The sequence below is a fragment of the Dromiciops gliroides genome, chromosome 4 (genome assembly GCF_019393635.1).
Source record: "Dromiciops gliroides isolate mDroGli1 chromosome 4, mDroGli1.pri, whole genome shotgun sequence".
Taxonomy (NCBI): Eukaryota; Metazoa; Chordata; class Mammalia; order Microbiotheria; family Microbiotheriidae; genus Dromiciops; species Dromiciops gliroides.
Window position 1 is genome coordinate 359,052,388 of NC_057864.1, and position 18,850 is coordinate 359,071,237.

Here is an 18,850-nt window from a genome sequence, read left to right on the forward strand (position 1 = left end):
TGTTCAAAGTATTTTCTTTCCATTTAGAAGTGTGGCAGCAGCAATGAAGTGAAATCACAGTTACCTTATATACAGGTACAACCACAAATTCATAGTACAGTAAAAACCTAATAGTTGGAACAATGTATCAAAAAAAAAAATCCCTCATGGCCCTGCGTTGGCTGACTGCTTCTTTAATTCTGTTCTATCTCTTCTGGAAAGACAACTCAAAGCATATGTTCTACCAAATGCTTGAAGAGCACTGAACTTAGTTAAAACACTGGCAGTGAAGACAGGAAGTAAGAAAGAGAGGATCCAGTATCTAGACCACTGGAATTTAGGTAGTTTAAGATCATCAAAGGGAAACAGGAAAAGAAAAGAACCAAAGAATTTGATTAGGAGTTTCTTAGTCAGCTGGTGTATTTTCTTTGTATGTATCATTGTGCTAGCCAAGCAGAAGAGTTTGGATCATTTGTTTGTTGAGGTTTTTTTGTTTTGTTTTGTTTTTTAGTGAGGCAATTGGGGTTAAGTGACTTGCCCAGGGTCACACAGCTAGTAAGTGTTAAGTGTCTGAGGCTGGATTTGAACTCAGGTCCTCCTGAATCCAGGGCCGGTGCTCTATCCACTGTGCCACCTAGCTGCCCCAAGAGTTTGGATTGTTGAAGGAGGAAATAAGGGATGTGAGATAGGTGAGCTTCCTGACTACATCAAGAAAGTGTTTAACAAAATATCATGATAGAAGGAGGAAGCTGTGTTCTAGTGGACACAGAGCATTTGGTTTGGAGTTCAAAGACAGGTATAGATTTGGCTATGTCACTAAACTTGCTGCTTGAATTTGAGCAAGTCTTTTCATCTCTCAGAGACTCAGTTTCCTCATCTGTAAAATGTAGATAAGAATACACTAGCATACTTCAGTGGTTATTATGAGTTGATGTATGTAAAGCACTTTTGGAAGTAATATATACACATATATGTATATGTTACTTAAAAAAATAATATCAATTAAGTTCAGGTTAATTCAATAATCATTTATGAAATGGCTACTATGCATAAAATAATTGTAGTAGGTGCTGGGGATATACAGTCCCAAAGTAAATCAATCCTTTTTGCAAGAAGTTTATATTGTACTCTCATGGAGAGTTACTTTACTGACAACATATCTATATCTTAAAGAAAGGTGTGAAAGAGATGTTTTAGTGCCAACAAACCAGTATATCTCCCATAAGGTAGCTGGTGACACAGTAGTGCCTGTAGTCAGGAAGATCTGAGTTCAAATACAGCCTTAGTACTTACTAGCTGTGTGGGAAAAGTTACTTAAATGTCTGTTTGCCTTAGTTTCCTCAACTGTGAAATGGGGATAATTGTAGCACTTACTACACAGGGTTGCTGTGAGGCTCTGGTGAAATCATATTTTTAAAAAATAAAATTCTTAGCACAGTACCTGACACAAAATGTTGCATTGTTGTTTATTTGTTTCAGTTGTGTTCTACTCATTGTGAACCTATTTGGGATTTTCTTGGCAAAGATACTGGAATGGTTTGCTATTTTTTTTCTCCACCTCATTTTACAGATGAGGAAACTGAGGCAAACTGATTAAGTGACTTGCCCAGGGTCATATACCTAATATCTGAGGTCAGATTTGAACTCGGGTCTTCCTGACTCCAGGCCCAATGCTCTATTCACTGGACCACTATATTAAATGCTTATTCCCTTCCTTCCCCCCATCCCAGATAAACTAGGATTTTTGTGTGTCATAAATGTGAGATTTCCATTGTGTAAGAAAGCAGCTGAGGTTTCCACTATCAGGATCTACTTTTATGTTTGACCTGGACATTCCCCAGGCAAGGTATAACTACTTTATCTGTAGATTCAAGGCTGATCAAGGCTCTGGGCAGGAAACACAGGAGAAGCTTTTGGCTTAGTTTGTTGCATAATCGAGGTCTTGTTTTTATTACTGATTTGAATCTGTTTTCTTGACTACATTACTCTGCCCATTTGGTTCCTATGGACCTGCCAATTCTTGGCTGCCTGCCCAGCCCTTTGAGCATCTGCTTTGCTTTTCAGTATTTGTGTTCTGGTACCTACCTTTCTGATTTTTGCCCTGCAGCCTTGTTTTAACTAAATATCTGAATGTGCCCTGATCAATCATTGATTACTAATCTTTGCTTTTACCATGGATCAAACTGTCTCCTGGAGTCATCCTTGTTCTCTCAGCCCTTGATATTTCCAATCTCAGATTCCCATCCCACATCTGTGACACCTTACTTTCTCCAATTTTGGTGCTAAAAATCAGGCCTTTAAAAATTTATTTTTTATTCTAAATTTAATGAAAGTTGTGTGTGTGTGTGTGTGTGTGTGTGAGAGAGAGAGACAGAGACAGAGAGACAGACAGAAATGGGGAGAAATATTTCCATATACAAAATAAAACAAAATGTGTATATTTAAAACTAGGTATCTCATATAACTCTTACAACTTTAAAATACATACACACATATAAAATTCAAAAGCTGTTGTTTATCTGTATTTCCTTCAAACTTCTGTATTGTCCAATTTTTAAAATGTTTCGTTTCTTTCCTCATTTCATTTTTTTTAGAGGGGCAATATTGCTAGCTTCCTTCTCCCAAGCAAGTTCCTCATCCTCAAAATAAAAAAACACTACACATGTACTAAATATGCATAATCAAGCAAAACAAATCCACACATTTGCCATGTGCAAACATGTATGTCTCATTCACCCTCTCTGTCATAAAATGTAAAAAGTTTTCATTATCAATCCTCTGAAGCTGTGATTGGTCATTTCATTTATAAGAATTCTTAAGTTGTTCAAAATTGTTTTTCTTGTATAAGTTGTTCACTCTTGGTCTTCCTTCCTTCCTTCATTCTGCATCAGTTCATAACAAATCATCCTGAATTTCTCTGAAACCATCCCATGTTTTATACTGCAACAGTATTCCTTTGCATTCACATACCACATTCTGTTCGGTTAGTCCCCAACTGATGAGCATTCCTTTAGTTTCAAATTCTTTGCCACCAGAAAAAGAGCTACCATGCAAGTTTTTGCACATGGATATTTTCCCTTTTCCTGTAGTCACTTTGGAGCATAGGCCTAGAAGTGGCATTACTGGGTTAAAAGTTATATATAGTTTAGTGCCTTTTGGGGTATAAGTTTTACATATCTTTCCAGAGTGGCTGGATCATTTCAAAAACACCCATGCTCCTTTTCCTCTACAATTGTCATTTTTAAAAAACTCATCTTTGCCAATCTGATAGGGGTAGAGTGGAACCTCAGAGTTGTTTTCATTTGCATTTTTCTAATGTGACTTAGCACATTTTTTTTTCAGGGCAATGAGGGTTAAGTGACTTGCCCAGGGTCACAAAAGCTATTAAGTGTCAAGTGTCTGAGGCCAGATTTGAACTCAGGCCCTGAATCCAGGGCCAGTGCTTTTATCCATTGCGGTATTTTGAATGCAGCTCTCCAGACTCCAAATTTAGTGTTCTTACTATTATATCACATTTGTATTATTTATCCATTATAATTTGATCTGTAGTTTACCCATAGAATCATTTACAAACAAAAAGCTTAATGGCAAAAAGATCAGTGATGCTTAACGTAACCAACATCCTGTTCTCTGACTTGCCCAGGGTCACACAGCTAGTAAGTATCAAGTGTCTGAGGTCGGATTTGAACTCAGGTACTCCTGAATCCAGGGCCGGTGCTTTATCCACTGTGCCACCTAGCTGCCCCTCATTCTTTCTTAGTTATTTTTGTTGAGTTAATTTGAATATCCTTGCATAAGCACTATTTGGTTCAGATGCCAGTTTATTCCAATTTGATTAGTAGCCATCAAGTACTATCACTTTTCAGTTAGTCAAGCAATAAACATTTATTAAGTGCTTACTTTATGCTAGGGCACTGTGATAAAATACTGGAGATACAAAAAGAGGCAAAAAACAATCTTTGTCCTCAAGAAACTTAGGGAGCCTATAAGATTTTATGGGGAAGATCACATATAAACAGATATATACAGGATAAATAGGAAATAATTAACATAGACATTAAAAAGTAAGAGGGATGAGGGAAGGCCTCCAATTTAAAAAGGGTTATTAATTGGGACATAAAGGAATCAAAGGGAGGTCAATAATCTGAACAGAAGAGGGACAGTGTTTCAGGCCTGGGGGACAGCCAGAGAGACATCTTGTTTTTCTAACATTGTTTTCTCATTATGTTGGTTCTGCTGTCACTATCTGTCATAATTATTTTTAAGGGCTCTCCTAGGTCAAGGCTTAATTACCCATTCACACCAAACTATATTTCATTTTTATTTTAGCTTTTTAAAAGAGTAGGAAACAGTGATTCAGAAATAAGCACTGCTTTCTTGGTCTTTAAATGGAAAAGATTGATTTTCCTCCCATTCTTGTATATACATGCATCATAAAGTTCTAAACTATTTCATGTACTGCATTTCTCTGATAACATGATGAAAAATTCACTTGAGGGTGAAATGCTGATGGAAATGTGATTTTTTTTATTCATACTTTCTAAAGTATTCAATAAATTAAATCTTTAGAAACAAGCTCAAAAGGAATGAACTGTGATTTGAGTAGGTGGCCAACTACAATTATGTAGAACAGTGAGTTTAATAAATTTCTCAAAGTGGTTACTCAAAATGACATTCTTTTGATCATTGTGAAATCACCCAAGCAGCAGTATTTTACTAAATTAAAAAATATTTTCAATGCATTGTTATTTGTAGACTCTGAAAACTGAGCTCAGCTTCCAGCTAAAAAGGAGAACTTTAGACCTAACCCCTGACTTGTACTAAAGTTATTTCCAAATAGAACTTTTGCTGCTTAGATCATTCATTGACTTTTTTCTTTTTTTTTCATTCATTGACTTTTTAATGCCACTTTCTAATTTAGCCCAGTTAAATTCTCCACCCACCTTCGTATTTCTATCAAGAATAGATTTTATGGAGAGTAGATTGAATCTAAGGTAAAGCCAGACCAAAAAACCAAAACCAAACCTCATGTAAAAATGTGAATATAGATTCATATTGGAATCACAGTAAACACTTTCTTGCTTTCATAAATGCCTATTTTGTTGATGAAAATAAGATGATTTTATGAGGCAACTGTGGTTTGGTTTTTTTCTTCAGTGTTTTGTTCAAACACTTTGCAACTTCTTTTATGTTTCCTGAAGCAGTTATGTGGTCACAGATGCCTCCTGCCATACAAAGGCTCCTCAAACTGAAACCAAAAATAATATGCATACATGCAGTCATTTTGGTGAAGTGACACATTTTATAAGAATATCTTTACTCATTCATATACTGCAAAGAGTTGATTAAGCATCTCTTTCCATGTGGTGCTCAGTTGGGTGCTGCCTAAAAGTGAATTAATTATGCTCCCCATTGTCTAGCTTGTAATCACCATAAGAACAGGATATATACAACATTTGTTTTCCAAACCACTTTTGTTAATGTTACTGATATCTTTGTAGGGGGGGAAATGTCAAACATTGATGACTTTATAGGATGTGAAAGCAATTTACTCAGTTCCTGTGACTGCAAGAGGAGTGGAAATAGATTTGCATTAATTAACTTTGAATAAGATTGAAGAGCAGTGAAGGGAAGTCATCTATCTTTTCCTTAGCTATGAGGCCAGAATAAAGGTTTGATACATAAAAAGGGATTGGGAAGGAGAAGTAAGAATTGGGAATTTTCAGAGATAATATCAAGACCACATTGTAAGAATAATCAGTACTGAATCTGTTAGATTTGAAATATAGATAGAAATAGGGGCTTAATTCTTTGACTTTTTTTTCTATTAACTTGAAGTTTATTTTTTATAGGATTCTAGTTTTATTTAAGAGCTCCGGGTATTAATATGAGGAATACCAGAAAGAGTGGAGCAATAATAGTATTAGGAATTCATACAGAGCTAAATGAAAAGTCTGTAATAGACAGGATTTTAGTGAATTTATTTGTAAACCTGAATGAAGGAGTCAGAGTTTTGAGCTAAAAAGAGGTCTTAGGAAGATAAACTTGTCCAATGTTGCAGTTGAAGACATCATGGCCTAGAGAAATTAAATGACCCACTCAAGGTCACATAGCAAGTTAGAGACAGAACTAGCTCCTGGTCCAGTGCTATTTCATTCATTCATTCATTTATTTTTCAGTGCTATTTCCAATACATCATGCTGCTTTGGTTTGACATGTGAACTATGTGTTATTATTGTCAGTGATAATATTTCTGTTGAGCCTTATATTTTTTTTTTTGTGGGACAGTGGGGGTTAAGTGACTTGCCCATGGTCACACAGCTAGTAAGTGTCCTGTCTGAGGCCGGATTTGAATTCAGATACTCCTGAATCCAGGACCGGTGCTTTATCCATTGCGCCACCTAGCCGCCCCGAGCCTTATATTTTAAAAAGCACTTTACTCAAAGTAACTATGCTCTAAGTATGGCAAGCGGTATTATCCCCATTTTATAGGTAAGAAAAATGAGGCTTGGAGAAGCTAAGGAAATTGTACAAGGTTATATGACTATCTGGTTAAGAAATAGGGAAGCCAGGACTTAGCCTGCAGTCTTTTCCAGCTCTTTCCCCTGTGCTTTGTAGTGTTTGAAGGTTTAAAGCTAATAACTGATGATAGCCATTTTTACTATTATAAGTAATATATATGTACAAAGACCAGCCTTAGAGTCAGTCAGTCAAACAAAGGCAAAAGTTAGTCCAGGCTCTCAAGGAGCTTATATTCTAAAAGGGAGACTACATGCAAATAACAATGTACAAACCAGTTATATCCAGGCTAAAATGGAAATAATTAACAGAGGGAAGACACTAGAATTAAGGGAGATTGGGAAAGGCTTCCTGTAGAAGGTAGGATTTTATATGAGACTTGAAGGAAGCCAGGAAAACCAGGAGGCAGATGAGGAGGGACAACATCCCAGGCATAGGAATGTGTCTAGAAAGTGCCAATGAAAGTGCCTAGTATTGAGAGGTGGAGTGTCTTGGTCAAGGAAGAGCAAGGAGATCATTGTTACTGGACTGAAAAGCACCTGGAGGGTGTAAGGTGTAAGAAAGTTAGAAAGGTTTGGGGGCAGGTTAAGAAGGGCTTGAATGGCAGACTCAGAGTTTTATATTCTAGTGAGAGGGAGCAGTAGAGGTGCAGGTGATAATGTCAGACCTGCACATTAGGAAGATAAAAAGGCACCAGCTGAGTGGAGGATGGACTGGAGTGGGGAGAGATTTGTGGCAGGGAGATCAACCAACAGAATATTGCAGTAGTACAGGAATGAGGTGATGAGGGACTGCATTAGGATGTGTCAGTGTCAGAGGAGAGAAAGGGGTATATAAAATATATGTTTTAAGGGTAAAATCTACAGTCTTTGACAACAGATTGGATGGGTGTATGTGAATGAAAGAATGAGGAGTTGAAAAGGACATCTAGGCATGAACCTAGGTGACTAGGAGTATAGTAGTGTTTTGCTTTTTTGGTTTTTTATTCCATAAATTAACCCATTTATTGTTGGACTATGGGATATAGATATTTGATGGGGAGAAGATTATACTGGTTTTTCAATTCCTTCAGTTTTCTGATGGTGGATTTGACTGTGACCGCAGAGGTGTTATTGTAGGTCCATGCACCACCAGGTACTATTTTCATACAGGATCCACAATGCCAGATACCCCCAGCCCATCTCTTCATTTTGGTCTTGCCACAGAAGGAGCAGGTATATTTGGCATGCTGGCTAATTTCCATTTTCTTCACCATTTTTCTGAAGGATGCACCATAACATGTTCCATATTTACCAACAATTCCAACCTTCTTAGTATGTTTAGCCATGTTGCCCATTGTGGGCATGGAGCTTGGAGAGGACAAAGTATAGTTGTGTTTTCTCTAGTAATAGGGAAGTTAGGGAAAAGAGGGTTGGGGGGGGATATAATATAATAAGCTCTGTTTTGGACATTTTGAGTCTAAATTGCCTATGGGACATTTGGTTCAAAACATTTAATAGGCAGTTGGAGAGGTGAGTTTGGAGGTTAAGAGAGAAGTTAGATAAGTTGATTTGAGTTAGAAATGCTAACTGAATCAAGATGAGATCAGTAACTGAAGTATTACAGAAGAGCAGAAAGCCCAGGACTGGTCAGATACACGTAAGAAGAGAAGTAGGGAACAGTAGTGTCACAAAAACCTAGAGAGAGAGTATTAAGGAGAAGATGGTGATTGATAGTGTCAGTAGAGGTCAAGAAAAATAAAAATTGAAAAAAGGCCATTAGATTTGTCAATGAAGAGATTGTTAGTAAATCTGGAGGGAGCAGTTTCAGTTGAATGGTAAGTTCCAAAGCCATACTGTAGAGAATTTAAGGAGAAAGTGAGAGGAAAGGAGGTGGTACCACCTATCTATTATTGATGGCTTTCTCAGGGAGTTTAGCCTCACAAAGGAGGAGATATATAGAATGATAGCAAGGATGATGATAAAGTGAGAGTATTTTGAGGATGGATGAGACATGGGCATTGTTAGAAGCAGAGAAGCAACCAATAGACAGGGAGAGATTGAACAAAAGTGAGAGATTGTGGATGATAGAGGGAAGATAGGATGGAACTGGATCATTTGTGTAGGTAGGGGGGTTTGTGTTGGCAAGGAGAAGGATCACCTCTTCATGTTACATAGGGGTAAAAGAGGAGATAGTTGCAGAAGGCATCTAAGAGATAAGAGATGAGGAGAGAAGAGGGAGCTTTAATAAAGGAATGGTCTCAATTTTTTTTCAGTAGAATATCATTCCTAGCTGAGAAGGGGTGAAAGAAGGAGTTATGAGGGTGTGTGAAGAAAAGGTTTAGAAGAGTCAATGCCATGAGTGGGATAGTGAGCCTATTGGGGAAATGTAGAAGGATAACCTAGTAGCAATGAGGTTATATAACATAAATTTGTAGTGCATAAGTCAGAAAGATTTTGTGATTTTCTTCACCTTCATTCAACAGCATGTGTGTAGCAGTGAAGATGATGAATAGTAGGAATGACTCAAGCTTGGCAGGGCACAATCAGCAATATAATAAAGGAACTAGGGACTCGAAGAGTGCTGTGTAGAGTCAAACTGGTTCATTCACCGAGGGGTCAGGCTGCAGAAAAGAGAAGAAAGTGACTAGGGCAGAGGAGAAGACCTGAGAGAGAATTGAGAAGTCGAGGGACTGGAGGTCACACTGTGGATGTAAAATAAGTATTGGAAAGCAGAGAAAGAAATGAAATGTTACTAGATCATGATCAGATAAGGACATTTCAGAGTTCCTGAATGTGGAGGTGGTGGTGCATTTGTGGTTGATGAGAAGATTAAGGATACGGCTGTCTTTGTGTAAGATGAGGTGGAGGAGTAGGTCATGAGAAATGAATACTTTGAGGAACCGAGAGGTTATGGTATTTGAGAGAGTATCATTATGTCTGGATATTCCCTTGTAGAAGGACGGGAGTCGAAGAGAGACAGATTGTAAGCTAGATACTGAACTTCTTGAGCAAGGAAGGGAGGAGTGTACTGGAGGACTTTAGACAACAGCTACCAGGATTTGATTGGGTGGTAGATAAGGATTTTATAAACTTCACAGGAGCAGGGATTACTGAGTGATGGTGGTAGGAAAACTTGGAAGTGGCAATGGGGAACCAGGAGTATAACAGTTCCCCAAATTTGACTACTGAGTAGAGAAAAAATGAGGGAGAGTACAGCTAGTACTGATTAAGGGAGGTCAGGAAGACTGTCATTAGGAGGGGAAAGCAAATTTGTTGCCCTATGGAGCATGTATTGCAGAGAATACAGTAGAAAAGGTGGGCAGTTTTAGAATGGGACATTGTTGGGGTTCAGATATGGTGAGTGGGAATAAAAGGTTTGGCCTGTGGGGAACTGAGAATGGGCCTTGAATGATGATTGCTAGGTGTTCTGAATCACTGGGATGGAGAGGATATGACCAGGGGGAATTTTAAAAATCTTTGAGTGTGAGTTAAATCTTTGTGCACAGGAGTTTGTCCTAAGGGAAGAGTTCTTTTGGGATTTTGGCCATTCAGGCTTTGGGATCAGTGCAGGTAGCTGTTGGAAAAGTGTTAAGACTTGATGACTTCCATGGAAGGGAGGAGCCTGGAGCTCTTTACTCAGTATCCATTGATACATTCAATATAGAAGGATCCTGTAATCTTTTTTTTTTTTGCTTTTTGGTTTTTTTAGGATCCTGTAATCTTAGAAAATTTTCTGAGGTTCAAAGCAGTTCGAAAACTTGCTCATGGCCACTTAGGAAGAGTCAGAGGTATAATTTGGAGTTAGGTGTTCCTGACTCTAGGTCCAGGGCTCTAGACATTACACCATGCTACCTTTTGGTAATTAAGCTAAATTTCTAAAATTCACCAAGATTTTGTTAATTGCTGATGGAATGTAAGATTCTTAGAATTTCTTGTCCATGTATATGTGTATGTATACACATACATGCACACATATATAGTCCTGTCCACACATAGTTACATACATACATACATATACTTTTTTTTTTTTAAGAATCAAAACCCTGGGAACAGCTAGGTGGCAAAGTGGAAAGAGCACTGGCCCTAGAGTCGGGAAGGGCCAGAGTTAAAATTTGGCCTCAGACACCTTCTGGTAAAACCATATATATATATAAATAAATTATTTTCCATTTACATATAAGGATAGTTTTCAACATTTGTTTTCATAGGATTTTGAGTTCCAAATTTTTCTCCCTCCTTTCTTCCCCTCCCTTCCCCAAGATGGAAAGCAGTCTGATATAGGTTATATATTGCGATCACATTGAACATATTTCTGCATTAGTCATCTTGTGAAAGAAGAATCAGAGCACAAGGGGAAAACCTCAAAAAAGAAGGGGAAAAAAAATAGCTTAAAAGTAAAAACAGTATGGTTCAATCTGCATTCATAATCCACAGTTCTTTTTTCTTTATGTTGAGAACACTCTCTATCATGAGTTCTTTAAAATTGTCTTGGATTGTTGCACTTCTGAGAAAAGCCAAGTCTATCACCATTGTTCATCACACAATGTTGCTGTTACTGTGTACAATGTTCTCCTGGTTCTGTTCTTCTCGGTCAGCATCTGTGAGAAAAATGACTACTACAATAATTTCTGGAACTCAGAGGTGGTGATGTGTCAAAGGCTCATTTATTGTCATTCTGGTGAGAATGGGCTGGTGAGTGACCAAAAATGGAGGCTCGAAGGCCCATTTTATCCCCTAGTCCCTAACTCGAATGGACTCTACCTTGTTCATCATTGGTCCAATTATTCAAAGGTTACAATCTACAAACAATAACTAGCTAATCAGAACACTATTTCTTAGTCAATGGGGGAGGTGATACAGGTACAATTCTTCAATTCCCCCCTTATATGGACACAGCTCAGGAGCAGAACTAATTGCGACCAGCCCAGGGTTTCCCTGAATCAAGGGATTTTGTTTGCGGGAGGGTGGGGAGGAGAAGACCTTTTTTCCTCAAACAGGTCTGGAGTAGTGTAATTTGAATGGTGACTATTATGTTTTTATTTAGAGGAGACCAGTCCTGATTTCCTCACAGCATCAATACAAGTAAGTCCTTCCAGGTTTCTCTGAACTCCTGCTCATCAAAACATATATTTGTTAACTAGAGATTTACCTTTAGAGGATGAAAATCTAAGTTAATTTTAATTAGAAAGAATAATTAGAATGTGAAGATAGCTTTGTCATTTATAGACATTTTTCCAGTGTAAGAATTTGTCTAAACTATTGCAGATATTCTTAGGTATTTACTTTTTGTCTCCCCCATTAAAGTTCCATGAGAAGTCTGGCATGTATAGGCACTTACTAAATGCTTGCTAATTAATTGATGTGATTGACACATCATTTGAAATGTCAAGGTAAAATCCCAACAGAGGTCTTACTTTGAGGGAGCCTCCCGTGCACACTTGTATTATCTTTGCAAAGCAAGCCAGTTAGGGGGCAGCTAGGTGTGGCATTGGCGCATTGGATAAAGCACAAGCCCTGGATTCAGGAGGACCTGAGTTCAAATTTGACCCCAGACACTTGACACTTACTAGCTGTGTGACCCTGGGCAAGTCACTTAACCCTCATTGCCTTGACAAAAAGAAAAAAAAACTTTCAGGCAAAGCAAGCCAGTTAAATCTGTCAGGGATTTACCCAGTTGTAGTTGTCTCTATCCTACTTCTCAATCAGGCATAAACCTTATCTACCTTATGGGTTAATTTAGAGCTATTCCCAGCACATCCCTATATATAAACACACCTTTTACTCATTCAGAAATGAGCCCGTTAGAAAGGTGAAAATATCGAGACAAAATGTTTCCCATAGTGATTGTGAGAGACAATTTTACACAATGCTCAGTCATATCACAAATGTAACTGTTTGACACTGATATTAGAATATTTTTCTTTTTACCTAGGGAGCTGTAGTAGCCATTAGAAATTCCTAGTAGAACAACAGATGATATTAATTCCCCAAAATCTATCTGAAACAAATAGGCATTTCATTCAGTGAGGTATTTTATGTCTTGTTTAGTTTCTTTAACAACATAGGAGTTTTGTATTTGCTCCCTTTTTGACCTTTTGGTATGGTCGGCCTTGGAAGTCTGTTATATTAGGTTAAGCTCCCTCCCCACCCCCACCCCCACCCCTCAACCAGGAAATCAGTCTGTTTTCTGAATCAACAGTGTCTCAACTCCTTTGTCTAGCTAATGCTGCCATATTTTTGATAAGGTTGTAAAGCTTGATAAGACTCTTAATCAGGAAGAAAACAAAACGGAGAAAAAAAAATGTGGCACACTGTATACTTTCTGCCTCATGGCATGCTATCAATAAGACCTTAGATTCTTTTCTTGCACGTAATGAAGTTACAAAGATTTCATGCTCATTCCCAAAGAGCATGATAGTATCATTAATTAATCAAAAAGTACTTAAACACTTACTCTTCTGACAGGTACTGCTAGAAGAAGCTAGATATGAAGTCAGTGAAACAGTTGAAATGAAACAGTTCCTGCCACAAAACACTTTTCCTTTTATTTGAAAAATGTCTTACAAATATATTGGAATTACACATATAAATATGGAGTAGTGATATGTATAACTAAACCTTGAAACTGTCATGGGGCGCAGGGCACCCCAGAATTTCTCTGGGGCACACCGAGGAATCTTCTCCTTGAGAAACTAAACCAGAGGACAGATAACGCCTAGAGGAACCAAATCGGACTGAGCTAGCTTGGGATTCCTACCCTTCATTCTGGTCTCCCTTACCCTGGGGAGATAAGTTTGGGTGTGGCTTCGGCCTTTGTGTTCTGAAGAGGGATCTGTAGCCACCCCTCACCCAATTCCTTTAGTCACTACCAGTGGGGGATGGTCCTCCACTCCTCACCCAATTCCCCCAGCTACCACCAGGGGGGATGGTCCTCTCTCACTAAAGGAACTTTTCACGGGCAGATGGGCCACCCCCATCAGTCCCCTATAAAAGTACCTTCCGGTCTCCTGTTCGAGGAGATTTGGTACCTCTGAGCCATGTGCTTTATGCCAAATCTCCCCATGAAAAGTCTAAGGATTTCTTTCATGGTTTCCCTCCCCCCACCCTTCCCTTCCTTGCTCCTAAATAAACTATCACCTTATTCTAACTAAGTTTTGTGTGCAAGAGGGTGTAATTCTTTAAAGAGGAATTCCTAAGAACCCCAACTCCCACCAACCCGTACTCATTTTCCCACCATATCAAAACTAAAGCCTTCTTTCAATGTTCTTTTCCATTTCTTTTCCTTCAGAGCCCATCACAACCTGCCCCAACCCACTTTTCCAGTGTCATTAGGCCTCACTATTATTATGTAGGGAAATTGGCTTTCTTGTTCCTCTCTCATTTCACTCCATCTCCCTTCTTCTTGCTTTTACACTGGCTCCTCCTACTTCTCCAGCTTTTGGAATCCCTTGATTACTTTAGGGCTTAGCCAGAACACCATTTTCTATATGAGGCTTTTCCTGACCCCCTACACCCATCCCCCATGGTTTATGGGCTTTCCTTCCAAAGTTGCCTTGTATTTATTTTGTATATACTTAATCAATCAATCGATCGATCAGTGTTAAGTGCTTACTACATGCCAGGCACTATGCTAAACCTGGGGATACAAAAAATGGCAAAATGATAGTCCCTGTCCTTAAGGACTTTGCAATCTAATGGGGTGGGGGGCAGTGAAACTTAAATACAAAGCAAGCTATATAGAGGATAAATAGGAAATAATTTCTAGAAAGAGGCACTAGAATTAAGAAGGGCTGATGAAAGCTTCCTGTAGAGGGTGGTTTGGGAACAGGATTTTTTCTTGTTTCCCCTGCTAGGATGTGAACTTCCTGAGTATAGGGATTGTTTCTTTTTTGTTTGTATTGTCATTGCCTAGCAGAGATTGATTCTTTAATTGATCTGTAGTTTCCTGTGATTCTGCAAGATCTCCATTTCTATCTACTCAGTGGATTTGTCCTAAGCTAAACCATACATTCTTTCACCTTTATGATAATATTCTTCGGCATGCTTAATAGGGGATCATAGATCTAGGCTTGGATGGGACCTTAGGCCATCTAATTTACCCTTCTCATTTTACAGGCAAAGAAAGTGAGGACCAGGGAGGTTTGTTTGCCCAAGGTCACACAGTTAATAAGCATCAGAAATGGGATTTGAACCCAGGGCCTCTGACTTCAGAATCAGCGAATGCCTTTCTTGCTGTTTCATACTACTGCTTGACATGTTCTTCTCAAAATATTACCCATATTGTATATTTTTTAAAAAATACTTTGCTGGTCCTGAAATGATACCTATGCCTTAAATTTGCCATTAATGTATGTCCTTGGAAAGATCACATGGGTCAGATTAGTTGATCTTTAAGGTCCCTTTTGTTAACCTGGAAATTAAGGAAACAATATTGGAGAAAATAAAGTCTTTAATTGGGGCAGAGGAACTATAGCTTGTGGTATCTCAAGGCCAGATGCTAGGAATACCTGAAGATGGGGGACTGAGGACAGGATTTATATGGGGTAACAGAATAAAGGGAACTTAATGTAAATGAACCTTTAACAAAGGGAGCTGTGAGATTGCCCTTGTGTTAAGTATACAAGCTACTCAACTCTAAATAGAAACTACTTAATGTAAATGGATGCTTTTACATAACCCAAAGTCCACTGTGTAAGGTGGGGAATCTTTTGGGAGGGGATAGGTTGTTTTGGGAAGATCCATAAGTCAATTAAGAGCCTGGAATTGACAAAAATTGGTCCCAGGCAAGTCATTGACCTGGGAATGGAGAGTAGGTGGGGATCAGTCAGATCTCAGTAAGTTTATGGTTATCATTTTCAATTCTAAAATGCTTTCATAAATTCTTAAATATCAAATTGGAAGGAAGATTAGAGTAATCTAGTCTAACCTCATTTTTCAGATCAGGAAACTGAATTCTAGAAAGGTTGAACTTGCTAGAGATTATGCATGTAGTAAGTGAAAGAGCTAGGTTTCCAGCCTAGGCAGGGCTTTTAATTCATCTAGTACTCATTAGATTATAAACCCTTTGAGGGCAAGGGTTGTTTTTTGCCTCTTTTTGTATCCCCAGCATTTAGCATTGTGCCTGGAAGGTTTTTATTGTTATTCAGTCATTTCAGTCAAGTCTGACTCTTTGTGAACCTGTTTGGGGTTTTCTTAGCAAAGATACTGCAGTGGTTTGCCATTTCCTTCTCCAGCTTATTTTTTACCATTGAGGAAAGTGAGGCAAACAGGGTTGAGTGACTTGCCCAGAGCTAGTAAGTGTTTAATTTGAATTTAGGAAGATGAGTCTTCCTGATACCAGACCAGGTACTCTATCCATTTTGACACCTAGTTGACACATAGTAGACACAATAAATTTTGATTAATTTTTTTTTCTGTACCACAATACTCAAAGGAACTTTTGTTTACATTTCTGTAGAATGCTGGTTAGCCTTAAAACGAACCTCATAACTAACTAATTGGAAGACTGACTAAGGAACTTGCATGAGGTTGCCTATCATAGCAGAGCTTAGTTAAGATTAAAACTCATCTTTTGAGGTTACTAAGTATTGATGGGGCAGCTAGCTAGTATAGTGGTTAGAGCACTGGCCCCAGAGTCAGGAGGACCTGATTTCAAATCTCACCTCAGATACTAGCTGTATAGCTCTGTTCAAGTCACCTAACCCCAATTTCCTTAAATATCTAGAGCCATCTCCAGACATCCTGATATATATCTTGCCACTGGACCCAGATGGCTCTGGAGGAGACAGTGAGGTTGGTGACCTTGCTCTCCCTCACTTAAATCCAACTCACTGCGAGTCATGACATCAACCTGCTGTCTAAGAATGAAGGACAAACAACATTAACAACAAAGTAATAATAAGTACCAGAGTGTACTAATACAACTTTTTGCATGTGCTGTGGTAGAAGATATATTTAAGAAGACATAGCTATGTTTTAGATTTCTAATTAAGATCATGGACCTACCTGTTGTCATTTACCTCCTATAAACTCTCTCTTAAAAATTCCTTTTCCTGGCCTCCTGCCAACTGATAGGACAACAGTTGATCTGTTTATAGTTATTGGGTACTTAGAAGTAGATGAATCCTGGAATCCATGACTCTATCCAAATGTCCTGTTCGTGAGTAAGCTGCTTTATCAAATAACTGTAGTGCATTTGGCCACTAAGTTTTTACATATAGGGTAAACTTGTAAAATATGAAGACTTTGAAGTGAACCTAATGGTAAAGTAGACTATTCTGCCACTTTTGCCATAGCTCTGCAGTCATGTTAGAAGGCCACAAACTTCTTAATGAAGTTGAAACTTTTATGACTTGAAAGATTAGCCATTTTATGTTAATTTTCATAGTCTATTGATAGCTTTACATACTTTAATTTGATGACTAGCAGTTGAACAGTAGTAGATAAAATGACTGATTGAAGTTAGTTAGAATTTGAATTTTGCCTCATACACTTAGCCACATCATTTAACTTCTCTCTGACTCTTTTTCCTCATCTATAAAATGGAAATAATAATAATTAATATCAATAATAATAGCATCTTCTCCATTGGGCTAAGAGGTTAAAATGAGATATGTGTAAAGTTTTTATACAAATTTTTATACTAATTATGTATTTTATATAAATTTATATAGCTCTATAGATCTAGTTATGATGAATATATGTATTTCCTTATGCTTGTACTGGACTGTTAAGTTTGTTAAAATTCAGACTTTTTTTAGAACCCAAGTTGTTATTGTAGTAATAACATTTTTTAAATGCTTTTCTATATTTACAAAGAAAAGTTTTCCTGTCCTTTCAGAAATGAAAATATGCTGTATAAATATAAAATATGTGTCGCTGGTGACAGTGGAGAAGCCACCGTTGTGGTCTGAAAGCTAAGCTTCAGCTTCGGCCTCTAAAAACTACTAGCTGTATGCCCACAGGCAATGTTTTTATAATTGCCTGTATTCATTGTTGGAGGGAGTTAGAGATCCCTGAACCAGAGAAATCACAAGTGTTTCTTCTCTTAGTTGCCCTCCCCCATCAGGCTGTTCATTAAGCTTATGTTTCCTAACACATGGCCTTACATTGAGCTGTCTGGTTATCTTCTGTTTTATTACTATATTCAGTTTTCCTCTGGTAATTTTCTCTTTCCTTAGCATCTTGGGCAACCCTGTTAGCTTCTGAACTGTTTCTTGTATAAAATGAGAGTGTTGAAGGAGGTGGTCCTTAAGTTCTCTCCTAACTTTAACATGCTGTGAAGGGGCAGCGAGGTGGAGCAGTGGATAAAGCACCGGCCCTGGATTCACGAGGACCTGAGTTCAAATACAGCCTCAGACACTTGACACTTACTAGCAATGTGACCTTGGGCAAGTCACTTAACCCTCATTGCCTTGAAGGGTTGAATTTATGGGTTTGAGCTTCTCATTCCAAGGTGGTTTATATTTTCATTAATAGTTGAGTCAAGTAATTATCATGACAGAAATTGCCTTTATGGGACAGCTATGTAATATCTGCCTTCTACACTATTTTTTTTAAATAGAGGTGATAATGGACACCCCTGTTTTCACCCCTGATCTTTTCTTTTTTTTTGGTGTGTCTTATCTGAGGCGGGATTTGAAGTCAGGTCCTCCTGAATCCAGGGCCAATGCTTTATCCACTGAGCCACCTAGCTGCCCCCCTGTCTACACTCTTGAATATGGTTTTCTAGAAAGAGATGTTCATGTTGCTCTGGGAGGTACAAAAGCACAATTGCTTCTCTGTATTAGAGAAACATAATTCAAATTTGAGATCTCCCAGTTTCCCTTCCGCCTGTGACCTGTTTGTTATTTGTCTCTACCTCCTAGTACACAACATTCTTAATCCTGAACTTCTGCTCCCAAAGTGGAAGATCACAATTTCAACAAATCTGCATGAGAATGCCACTGTCTGAATTTCTTAAGTAATTTTATCTCTTCTCTTCATTTGCAACTTTGGGCACATTTCTGTTGGCTGGGTGGGAGGTAAGTAACAAACTTTCACTGACATTCTTTTCAAGGACTAGGTCTAAAGGCTGCCCTGGATTTTCTCTGAGCTTCCTGTGACTGAATTTCATCATTGTTCTTTTGCCCACTTGTCTAGAGCTAGCATTTTTTCTTTTTTTTTTCCACCCAGTTTAGTTACTGTGTGTTCTCTGTGTGTCATTAGGGATTTTGTGACTGAGAACTCAACCACCCACTCCAACTCTATCTCCTTGAAATAACACTGGAAAACATTTTTCTTTCTTTTTTCTTAGAATCTTAGGATTTTAAAGTTGAAGAAACCTAAATGATCATCCCATCCACTCTTCTCATTTTACCCTTGAGAAAACT

The 18,850-nt window shown here is 38.2% G+C and overlaps 2 protein-coding genes across 2 annotated transcripts in view; one reads left to right on the forward strand and one right to left on the reverse strand.

Annotated features, from left to right (window-relative positions):
* The window catches only part of RNF217 (ring finger protein 217), a 132,672-nt gene that overhangs the window by 17,818 nt on the left and 96,004 nt on the right, over window positions 1-18,850 (forward strand). The window lies entirely within an intron of this gene.
* LOC122753492 (60S ribosomal protein L37a-like) lies at window positions 7,502-7,825 on the reverse strand. Its single transcript, XM_044000880.1, has one exon. It carries the CDS (start codon window positions 7,823-7,825, stop codon window positions 7,502-7,504), a length of 324 nt encoding a protein of 107 aa, XP_043856815.1.

Coding starts and splice junctions, on each gene's coding strand:
- LOC122753492 (XM_044000880.1), bottom strand. CDS start 7,825: ATGGCTAAACATACTAAGAAGGTTGGAATTGTTGGTAAATATGGAACA.